This window comes from Alosa sapidissima, chromosome 1, assembly GCF_018492685.1.
Source record: "Alosa sapidissima isolate fAloSap1 chromosome 1, fAloSap1.pri, whole genome shotgun sequence".
NCBI classification, from domain to species: domain Eukaryota; kingdom Metazoa; phylum Chordata; class Actinopteri; order Clupeiformes; family Clupeidae; genus Alosa; species Alosa sapidissima.
This window is the reverse complement of record NC_055957.1, coordinates 46189511-46199534: the sequence shown is the minus strand read 5'-3', so window position 1 is coordinate 46199534 and position 10024 is coordinate 46189511. Positions and strand designations below refer to the sequence as shown.

Sequence of the window (10024 nt, the reverse complement as noted above, 5' to 3'; positions counted from 1 at the left end):
CCCCCCCCATACAGAAAATGTATAAGCGCTCAATAACATTCCGATTATACCAAAATTAGACAGTAGCCTGAAAGATAGGGATGGAGGCAGTTGAATGGACTAAAAATGACGCGGATAAAGATTTTATACGACCTTATAATTGTTTAATCCCTCATGAAATGTTATTCATGTTGACAAAGAGTAAGCTACACCTGATTGAACCGATTTATGTTATCCCAGCTAGATATGACAAATGTAGGCTACAGCTATGCATTTGCCTTTTGCATTAAATAGTAGGCCTAGGCAACTTGACTGGGCTACCCTACACCGAACAAACGGCAACAATTCAGATGTTGAATTTAAGGTCAGTAATATGTATAAATGAGTTCAAGCCTAAATATGTGTAAATGTAAATGTATTTATATAGCGCATTATCATACAGAGTGGACATTCAATGTGCTTTATATGTTATGACACATATCAATAGCCTACAATAGGCTATATGTAAAGTAATATAAACAGCACTATAAAGACAAAATTATATTAATTAAGAAACAAAATTGTGACATGAAATAAAATAATTATAATATATAATGAAATAAATAATAATAATACAAATAAACTCACTTTATAACTCTCAAGCATATTGAGGATGATGGTGAAACCATGGGTGCAGAACATCAGCAAAAATCATGCATTCTGTAGCCTATTCTCCCCATACCTTTAACGATCTATTAGGCTACCAAATAATATCCATAAAGGAATAGCAATATGAATTTGACACCTTCCTGTCTGACACTTGTGTTGATGCGCATATGGCTAGCATCAAATTTAGTTTCATAGAATATGTTTCCTCAGAGGTACATAGCCTACCAACCAGATTTGCAAATAAAGTTATAATATGATGCACAGGCAAAAAAAAATCAGATCGCTTAATCTCGTAGTTTCTTTAAAAATGAAACATGCCATCATTTGCCTCCGAATAGTTCACTGGACAAAATAAACTAAACATAAGATAAGCTGTCTCTACATAATGTCACACAACATTTTTGCTCTGAAATGTTGCAGGCTACGAGGTCCTCCTACACTGCGAGTGGTGCTGTGTCGGACTTTTCTTTCCGTGTAGCCTATGCTGTTTTGGCTTTAGCTCCATTTTAAAAGCCTTGACGCATAAGAACATGACTGAGACCGTGACAGTTCAAAGATACCATATGTTCACCTCAAGATGGGTAATGTGTAGGCTATTATCAGTTGGATACAGGTAATATGTGTACATGAATTATGATGCATGACTGTACATTTTTGACTTGATTGACTGACAGGACTGTTAATTCTGCGATCATAGGCCAATGGCACAGGCAGTAAATCGGACTTTTGTATTGAGCAGAGATTGTAGACCACATTAATTGTAAAAATAAAATGATATGTCTGCATGTCGAAGGCGTTTCTCATTTAGCACTACAGGGTTTCAAGGTGCCAACAGCTAAACGTGCATCTACAGGACACAAATATGTTTGTATTCTTTGAACAGAGCTCTGCAAAGATTGTTAGTAAATTATAATTCATATTATACAGGTTTTTAGGAAATATCTTTATTCCGACGAGGAAAGATGATTCAGCTAGGCTGTTTTCTTCTGTTCAGTGGTCTTGTTTAAATGTCTGCAATTATTTGTGAAGAATTATGGCATCAGGTAGCCTAAATGCTAGACTAGCCTCCTCAGCTCTGTTGCACCCCAAATATTTTGAGACCCAATAACCATTGCGTGCTGATAAATAATCGCAGCAGCATGCTGAATGGATGTCCTTGTCCTACATGGTCATTACAGGTGTGTAATTAATGTTGGCCAATTAAGAAATATAACAAAATAACAAATACCTTTGGTTTTGACAGTTTGAATCACATGCCTACTACCATTTCAGAATAAATATTTTATATTAAGTAGCAGCCTAGTTAAATAAAGAATTCAAATGAAACATTAACAATACCATTCCTCTTTTTAACCAATTTCAGTTACCGCTATGTGACTTTCACAAATGCGAGAGGCAGATTTCTTGAACAATGCAGGGATAATTGCAATATTTAATTCCATCAAAATACCCAGAATATTAAGAAATCTTTATGTAATCTATCTGAATATATATATTTTTCTCTTGGTGTAGTCTTCCCTCTGACTGTCCGGATCTGTGAGAGATGGACAGAAACAGTCTTGGGGAGATGAGAGGTGCAACAGGCCTTACCACTAACACCATCACCACACCTGCCTCCACCAGCACCACCTTGGCGGCCACCAACGCAGCCAGACCACCTAGCCCCAGTCGCACCCAGCCACTGTCCCCAACCTCCACAGACAGGCAGGCTGTAGGTACACTCCACCAATCATCACAACAATGAGTGCAATATATAAGGTTGCTATCCTTATAGACAGAAATAGACAGGTATTTGTATGGCATATGTAGGCCTAGTGTCTGTTTTGGTGAATGAGATTACAGTTGTAGCTAACAATGCAAAAAGAAAGTGTTATGATGGACTTAGTATAATAAGAACAAACCATTTGCAGTATTTGTGGCTATTTCATTCTTACATGTTCACGGACAGCAATTACATCTTAGAATATATGTAAAGGTAAAGGTGACTGATATTTAGCAGACTGTTTTATCTGAAGTGAATCAATTCCAAGAGTTTGGAATACTTATGTTAGAAGCCTTAAAAAGAGTCATAAATGCTATCAGTCAGCTACACTGTAAAAAATGTGGTTTCTGTGGACAGCCCAGGCTCCAAAAACGGCAATAAAAACAACCTGATCCAACCTGGACCATAAAAACATAACAAACTGTTCCAGCCAATCACCGATGAGATGTGCGTTTAGGAGAGTTTCAATTGCACGGGAGGGAGGGGGAGGCAGTAGTGAGCTAGCTCTTTTGTTTTGTTTGACCGTCAACAGCTACCCAACATCGCTTAGAGTGCCTCTAATGATACAAATTGTATTGCTATGTATTTTGATATATTATGTATAGGCCCTTCCACATAATATATGTCCTATCCTGTTATATAGTCTTTATGTTAATATTTGTATTCCTACTGAATACAAACTGCTGGTTTGGGTATTGTTGGAGAGAAAGAGCACATGCTTGTGGTTGTGTGGCTCTCTGTGGGCAGGTGATCCAGCAGCCTGTCCAGCGGTCCCAGAGCACGGCGGCGCAGTACCTGCAGCAGATGTACGCAGCCCAGCAGCAGCATATCCTGCTTCAGACCGCAGCTCTCCAGCAGCAGCAGCAAGTTACAGCCTCACAGAGTCTTACCACCACAGCCCAGGTCTGGCTCAGGAAGCATACCACTTCCTTTCACTTATTACTCTGTCACCCTTTTTATAGGTAAAACAAATTCATTCCAGTTTTATTCAATTGTATCACATTATCAAGAAGAGACCTTGCCTAAAAGCACCTTATTACATGGACATGACTTGGCCTGTATGTAGTTGTATCTTGTCATTGTTATGGGCATGTAATTACATGCATGTAACTGTAGTTAGGCCATGTAGAACATGTTATTGCACATAAGTTATCTCGCATGCTGTATAGAAACGATGAGATTCTCTTTGGAACCGACATAATCAACATGGAAAATATGTACGGTACCGCATACCGGTTTTGTGTTCTGTGTTGAACGAGAACCCAGCCTAATGCCATATGCAAATGTACTTTGTGTGAGTCTTCTTTGATGACTTACAACTATCCCTCTATCGCAGCCCTCACAGACAGTTAGCAGGCCCTGTTCCTCCTCTCCTCCATCAACGAATGGGAATTTGTCACAGTCAGTCAGTGTATCACAGACTTCGGTAAGGCCCTATATTGGACTGGCATAACCACTCCATGCCACATGTAAAACAAACTAGATATATTCAACTTATCCTTTTTATCAGTTTGTTTTCTATTCTATATATTATTTTATGCTATGCTACAATTTGCTATTCCTATTCCCATTCATGTTCCATGGCTTTTAGTTCAGGGACATTAGTCTTAAATGTTTTGTTTTACTGTTTATTTTTTGATCTGTTAATTGGTCTTCTAGATCACATTGGCCACCACTCCACTGACAGCTCAGTCCATTGGCCGAATCCAAGGCACCTGTTCCACTCCAGCGGGCGGTACGATATCCCAGCAGGCCATGCTCCTTGGGAATGGCTCTCCTGCTGGTAGTCAAGCCCAGATGTACCTGCGGACCCAGATGGTACTCCACCATGCTTTACAGCTTGAGATCATATGTTAAACTTATAAGTTATTATGAGATATACAGTATAAATATAATACTTATAATGCTAATACTATATTCCACTACACTCCATCCTCTCTGTTCTCTGACGCGTCCCCTCTTCCCTCGCCCCTGTCAGCTCATTCTGGCTCCTGCTGCCTCTGTGGCTGCCGTGGCGTCTGATCTTCCCGCAGTCAACCCCACATCCTCCCAGCCCACCTCTACACAGGTGAGTTCCCCAGCCCACCTCCACAGAGGTGAGCCACCCAGTGTCTCATACTCCCAGACCAATGTTAAACAGCTCTTCCAGTCCCTACCTACACTCAGACTGTGTTATAGATGAAAGTGGGCCAAATAGTGGGACAAGTGTGGATTTTACTGTGCCGTGTGCCCCTGGGTAGGTCCAGTCTCTGGCTCTTCGCACACACCTCCCTGGGGCTCTGGCCCAGGGTGTGCAGCTGAAGCCATGCTCGCAGGGCCAGACGGTGGCCTCCTGCCTGCCCAAGATGTCCATCAGCCCCCTGAAGTCCTCCCAGCTGCCCCACGCCTCTGCGGACACCTCCGGAAGCGACCTGAGTCAGTTGTCAACGGCCCATCAGCTCATTGCCCCTTGTAAGTCCACGATTGAGACTACCTTATTTGATGGCCTCTTCAATGCACTCATTTGTAATCCCCCCCCCACTCATTCATAATTATTTCATAGATCAGTGTGAGAGATTGTACCATACACATGCTTATTCAGATGGTTGCAATGGTGTTGCAGCGTCCCTCTGCCCTGCTCTAGTGAAGCATCAGCTGCATTGTCCTCTAGGCCCACGGGGGACTCACCAGCTCATCATTCAGCAGGGTGCCCACAGCGCCCACAGGCAGATACAGCCCATCGCCCTGCGGGTCACGGCGCAGGAGCACCCCTCCCCCCTCGCCCTCCAGGCCCGGCCCCTGCCACTCCCGCTCCCTCCCGCTCCGGCCGCCCAGTCTCAGCCGCCCGACGTCTTGTCTGCTGCCTCCTCCACGTCCGAGCAGCAGCAGCAGCCCCAGTCGGCAGTGCTGGTGTCCACCACAGGCGGTAGCCCAGCCCAGGTGGTGCGTCCGCTACTCCAGCTGGGGACATTGGGAGAGGCCCTCCCCCTGTCCCCTCATGCCTCTGCTCAGAGCTACGGCTCCATCACCACCACTGCCGCCACCACCAACCCGCTCCCGGGGACCTTGCCCTGTCCTCCACCAGCATCGCTGCAGAGGCTGTCCCTGCGCTCAGTGCAGGCGCTGGCTGTGCAGTCAGGCCAGATGCTGGTGTCCGAGGAAGAGCTTCCTGTGGCCGAGACACTGGTCCAAATGCCCTTCCAGAACCTTCCGCCTCCACAGACTGTAGCCGTGGACCTGAAGATGCAGTCGGTGGCCCAGACAGCACCGCAGCCAGTGAGTACCGTTCTCATTGTCATTGTCAGAATACTGGCACTCTAATTGTGGGTGAGTGGGCAAGATGATGAACAGTAACTGTAATATAATGAAAATATATGCAGCTGTTTGAGGTGAACCTGTTTTGATAGGCAGCACAGGGGCCAAAGATGGATCACAAAGGGGCAGAAGCAGACAGAGATGAATCACCGTCAGGAATGCAGAGGAGTCGGACGCCCACCCCGCCAACCCTGCCCCCCCCAGCAGATGCAGGGAAAAGCTGTGAAGAGGATGCACCATCCCAGAGAGAAAACTACACAGGTACACAAAATTGAGCACGCCTAATAGGATTACATCAGTATGTAGGGCAACTTAACATACAAACCTCAATGTTATGTCAATGCTGAATTCATAACCTGTGTGTACATTTTGAAAACTTTCTTGAGTTTGTTCACGTTTGTATGTCAGTTTGTCATTGCCAACTTTATATGGCAATTTTATTCTGTATTTGAAATAAATGCACTATTATCCCACTGTTGTTGAGTACTAGTATGTGCAGTCGAGTGTAATACAGTTAAGACAGTAAAGGTAGTTGGTGAACACTCATCTCCATTTATTGCCCCCCTCTTTAGCTGGGTTGGACCCTCCCTGTACACCATCGAGCCAATCTGTGATCCGGTCACCTGAGGAGCCTCCTCCCGTCACCAGCTCCCCCCCTCCCCTCCACCCTGCCGTGGTAAGAAGCACCAGCAAGCCCCCCGCTACCAGTCTGCCAGAGAGTCCTGAGGGCCAGCCCTCACTGGCGGTCGCTAAACCTCACATCCTCACACACCTCATAGAGGGCTTCGTCATCCACGAGGGGCTGGAACCGTTCCTGGTATGTCCACAAGATGGAGCTGTAGCAGTTCAGTAGCAGCAGCAGCACCAACAACAGTCCTGGGATGTCAGTGCCCAGGTGGTAGTTAGCACATCAGAGACATTTAAACAATGGTCTCTCACTGTTAAAGTCTGACATGGTAAAGAGAAACAGACAGCTATTTGAACAAAATCTGACTAAGCAGTAGAGCACTTCTGTGGATATTGTACCCAAGCCCTGCCCAGAAAATAACAAATATCTAACCCTTCCACTGCAAAATGATGTTCGGGATGTGTTAGTGTGACCCTTAGCTGTGGTTTAACAGGTGTCACCTTCTACAGATGAGCCGCTCTTCACTGGCAGATGAGCAGGCTGCACTGCCGGAGAACCAGGAGGTGACCTCCAACGGAGATCCCGACCCCGACGACGACCTGATGGATGTGGACGACCCAGAGAACTCCTCCAACTCCGACATGGACGACATGCCAGCTGATGATGGTGAGACTTGTGGTGTATTTCTCAAGCACAAAAGTCTAGTAATGAGTTAGTTAGTTGATGACGCCTTACCTGGCACGGGCCGCCATTCTCTCCAAAGTCAATTTTCACTCTGATTAAGTGGCGAAATGTAATACGACGTACTGTACATATCAGCTTCCCATACATTAAATAAGTATAGTCCTAGACTACAAGCTTTTTGTTCAGTGGAAACCTCCAGTGGAAGTTCTCTTTCGGTCTAGGACTAGGCTTAATAGGGGTGCAGGATACCGGCCAATAGAGTAAACATGAATTGAATATTCCCATGCTTGAACTTCCCCTTGGGGATCAATAAAGTATCTATCTTTCTATCTATCTATCTAATATGTGTGATTCAACCAGGCTAAGTAACACCCCTCTGATTTGAAACGGTTACACTGTCTGACTGCAGAGCCCCTGGAGGACAGCCTGTCAGACGTGCTGCAGTGCGAGTTCTGTGGGAAGAGGGGCTACACCCACAGCTTCCTCCGCTCCAAACGCTTCTGCTCCATGACCTGTGTCAGGAGGTGAGTTTCTCACAGTTATAGTTTTTACACCTCCTTAAAGAAAAGAACAAATAGGCTGTTGCTATTTGCTGTTGCTGTTATTTAATGGACTTTCATACAAAATCATTGTCATAGTCAAATTTATCTTCAAACTCCTTGAAAAAGACATGAAATGTCTGGATACTACTTGAAAGGAAGGATCGAAGTTAATTTAACAATAAATAAGTCCACTCTTTTCACAAACAGCATTCAGTCAGTCAAACCAAACGATTGCTTTAAGTCTGGAAAGATTTGCCCTTGGTTCATTTATACAGCTGTAAGCCCTGACCGTGCTGGATCTGTTCCCTCCTTATCTGGCCTTGACTGACAGGTTCAACGTGAGCTGCACGCGGCGTCTTGGCCTCCTGAGGACCGACAGGGCCAGCCGCTGGCCCCCCAGGCCCATGGGCAGGAGGGGGAGACCCCCCGGACGCACTGACGGCATATCCAGAGAACACTTCCTCAGACAGGTCAGTGAAAGGAGGGCTCTATCTGGGATAAGGTTCTATTCAAGTCTTCTTCCCTGTGGTAGTAAACATGGCTGTCAGAGTAGTTGACTTGTCTCTTGACCTGTTTTCGGGAAACTTGCGGCTTGTCAACATTTCTCACATACCTGGTATACCAGGTATGTATAGCTCATTGCAGACTATAGCTGCAGCCAGTATGACACAGCGTAAGGACCCAGTTCAGCACACCCTTCAGAATCAAACGAGTTCGAATCAAACCTGGTAGAGTAGGCGGAGGAAAGGTCTGCATGGATGTTAAAGTATAACTGCTGGCAGCATGTGAACGGCTACAGAAACAAAGTATAAGTGATAAGGACCAGGATAAGCCGTCGATTAGAGCCTAGGGTTAGTGTTCCAACTGTAATATATATATATATGATATATATATTTATTTGTGTGGGGCGGTGGTAGTGTAGTGGTTAAGGAGCTGGGCTAGCGTGCAGTAGCCTGAAAGTTGTTGGTTCAATTCCCGTTGTGCCCTTGAGCAAGGCACTTAACCCCAAGTTGCTCCGGAGACAATGTGATCCCTTGTAATATAGCTGACATATGTAAGTCACTTTGGTCAAGAAGTGTCTGCTAAATGTAATGTAATGTGTGTGTCAACTATATATATACTATAGCACTATATATATATGTTCTGCATTGGTTTTATGAGCTCACCTGTGTGTCTGAGGGTTCACAATAGTAAAGTTGACACACACACTCATATATACAGTACACAGCCATATAAACTGTTCTGCATTGGTCTTATGAGCTCACCTGTGTGTGTGAGGGTGCAGCTGCCAGCCAGGCTGGATGGGGAGGAGGATGACGAGGATGAGCCCCCGGGTCCCATGACAACCCGACTGCGTCGTCAGGCAGAGCGTGAGAGGGAACAAGAGGAAGAGCGCAAGGAGAGGAGGAGGAGAGAATCGATCGGTTCAGACGATCACCCCGTGGCCCTACCCAACCCCTCTCAGTGGAGCGTGGAGCAAGTGTGCTCCTACATCAGCTCCATACCAGGTAACAATAATAAGAAATGGCAAGCAGAACAGCAGTATTGTTTTTTTATTGCTAATTATGGCAACATTAGCAAGTCAAGTCAACTTTATTTATATAGCGCATTTCTTGCACAGGTCATTCAATGTGCTTTAAATAAACAAAAGCAAACAGGAATAGCTAATAAAAGCATAGAAGAAACTGACTTCAACATTGACATGCCGCACATGTGGCCAATCCTTCCATCTGCATGTGAAAACCAACCTCCTTGTCGTAGGATGTGCCGAGCTGGCCGAGGAGTTTCGCTCGCAGGAGATCGATGGCCAGGCCCTGCTTCTGCTGACCGAGGACCATCTGGTGAGCGCCATGAACATCAAACTGGGGCCCGCACTCAAAATCTGCGCCCAAATCAACACGCTGAAGGGACCGTAAAGGGCACACCGCTCACAAAGGCCCCAGACAAACCACAGCCTTCGTTTTGACCATGCATGGCTATGGCTGTGTGACTTCCTGTGGGTGTCATGTGCACTTCTGTACTGAGGGACACGTTCAGCTTTCTTGTTGCCATGCTGCTTCATTGGCAGACTATATTCTTGTGGAACTATTGAGACTACTCTTCGGCATACCGTCTGTAACACAAACTCTACTGACCTCTCCTCTATGAGATGCATACATGTAATATGCGAGTTGTTTTGTGTTTTAAGGATGGATCTGTATGAATATTTAATATACAAAACAGTACTAAGATGTGTGTTTAGAGAACTTGATTGTATGATGTAACATTCCAAAGGAAACCTGTATGGAACATAAAAGGTATGATGATTTTGATAAAATATTTGCACACACAGCCATTTAACCATAATAACCTAATATGAATTAATAACTGTCGATAAGATAATTTCAAGTCTTTAACTTTTGTGTCTTTGTTGTACTGGAACTTGACTACCACGACTACCAATGAACAGGTATGTTTACATGACATATCTGGTTGTTTTCTTTTATT

General features: G+C 44.8%; 1 protein-coding gene across 6 annotated transcripts; it reads left to right on the top strand.

The window, feature by feature from the left end:
* Nucleotides 1-75: 75 nt before the first annotated feature.
* Nucleotides 76-10002, top strand: phc3 (polyhomeotic homolog 3 (Drosophila)). 6 transcript variants are annotated; one of them, XM_042090355.1, is made up of 15 exons: nt 76-343; nt 2140-2338; nt 3137-3292; nt 3726-3815; nt 4049-4207; nt 4368-4457; nt 4630-4840; nt 5040-5644; nt 5776-5944; nt 6256-6500; nt 6821-6977; nt 7405-7519; nt 7869-8007; nt 8823-9045; nt 9299-10002. In XM_042090355.1, the coding sequence occupies exons 2-15, from the start codon at nt 2171-2173 to the stop codon at nt 9451-9453; spliced, it is 2682 nt and encodes an 893-aa protein (XP_041946289.1). In that variant the 5' UTR covers nt 76-343; nt 2140-2170; the 3' UTR covers nt 9454-10002. The 6 variants fall into 6 exon arrangements, with proteins under 6 accessions (XP_041946289.1, XP_041946306.1, XP_041946273.1 ...); XM_042090372.1 differs by having other exon boundaries at nt 4992-5644; nt 6256-6359; XM_042090339.1 differs by having other exon boundaries at nt 4992-5644.
* Nucleotides 10003-10024: the final 22 nt, after the last annotated feature.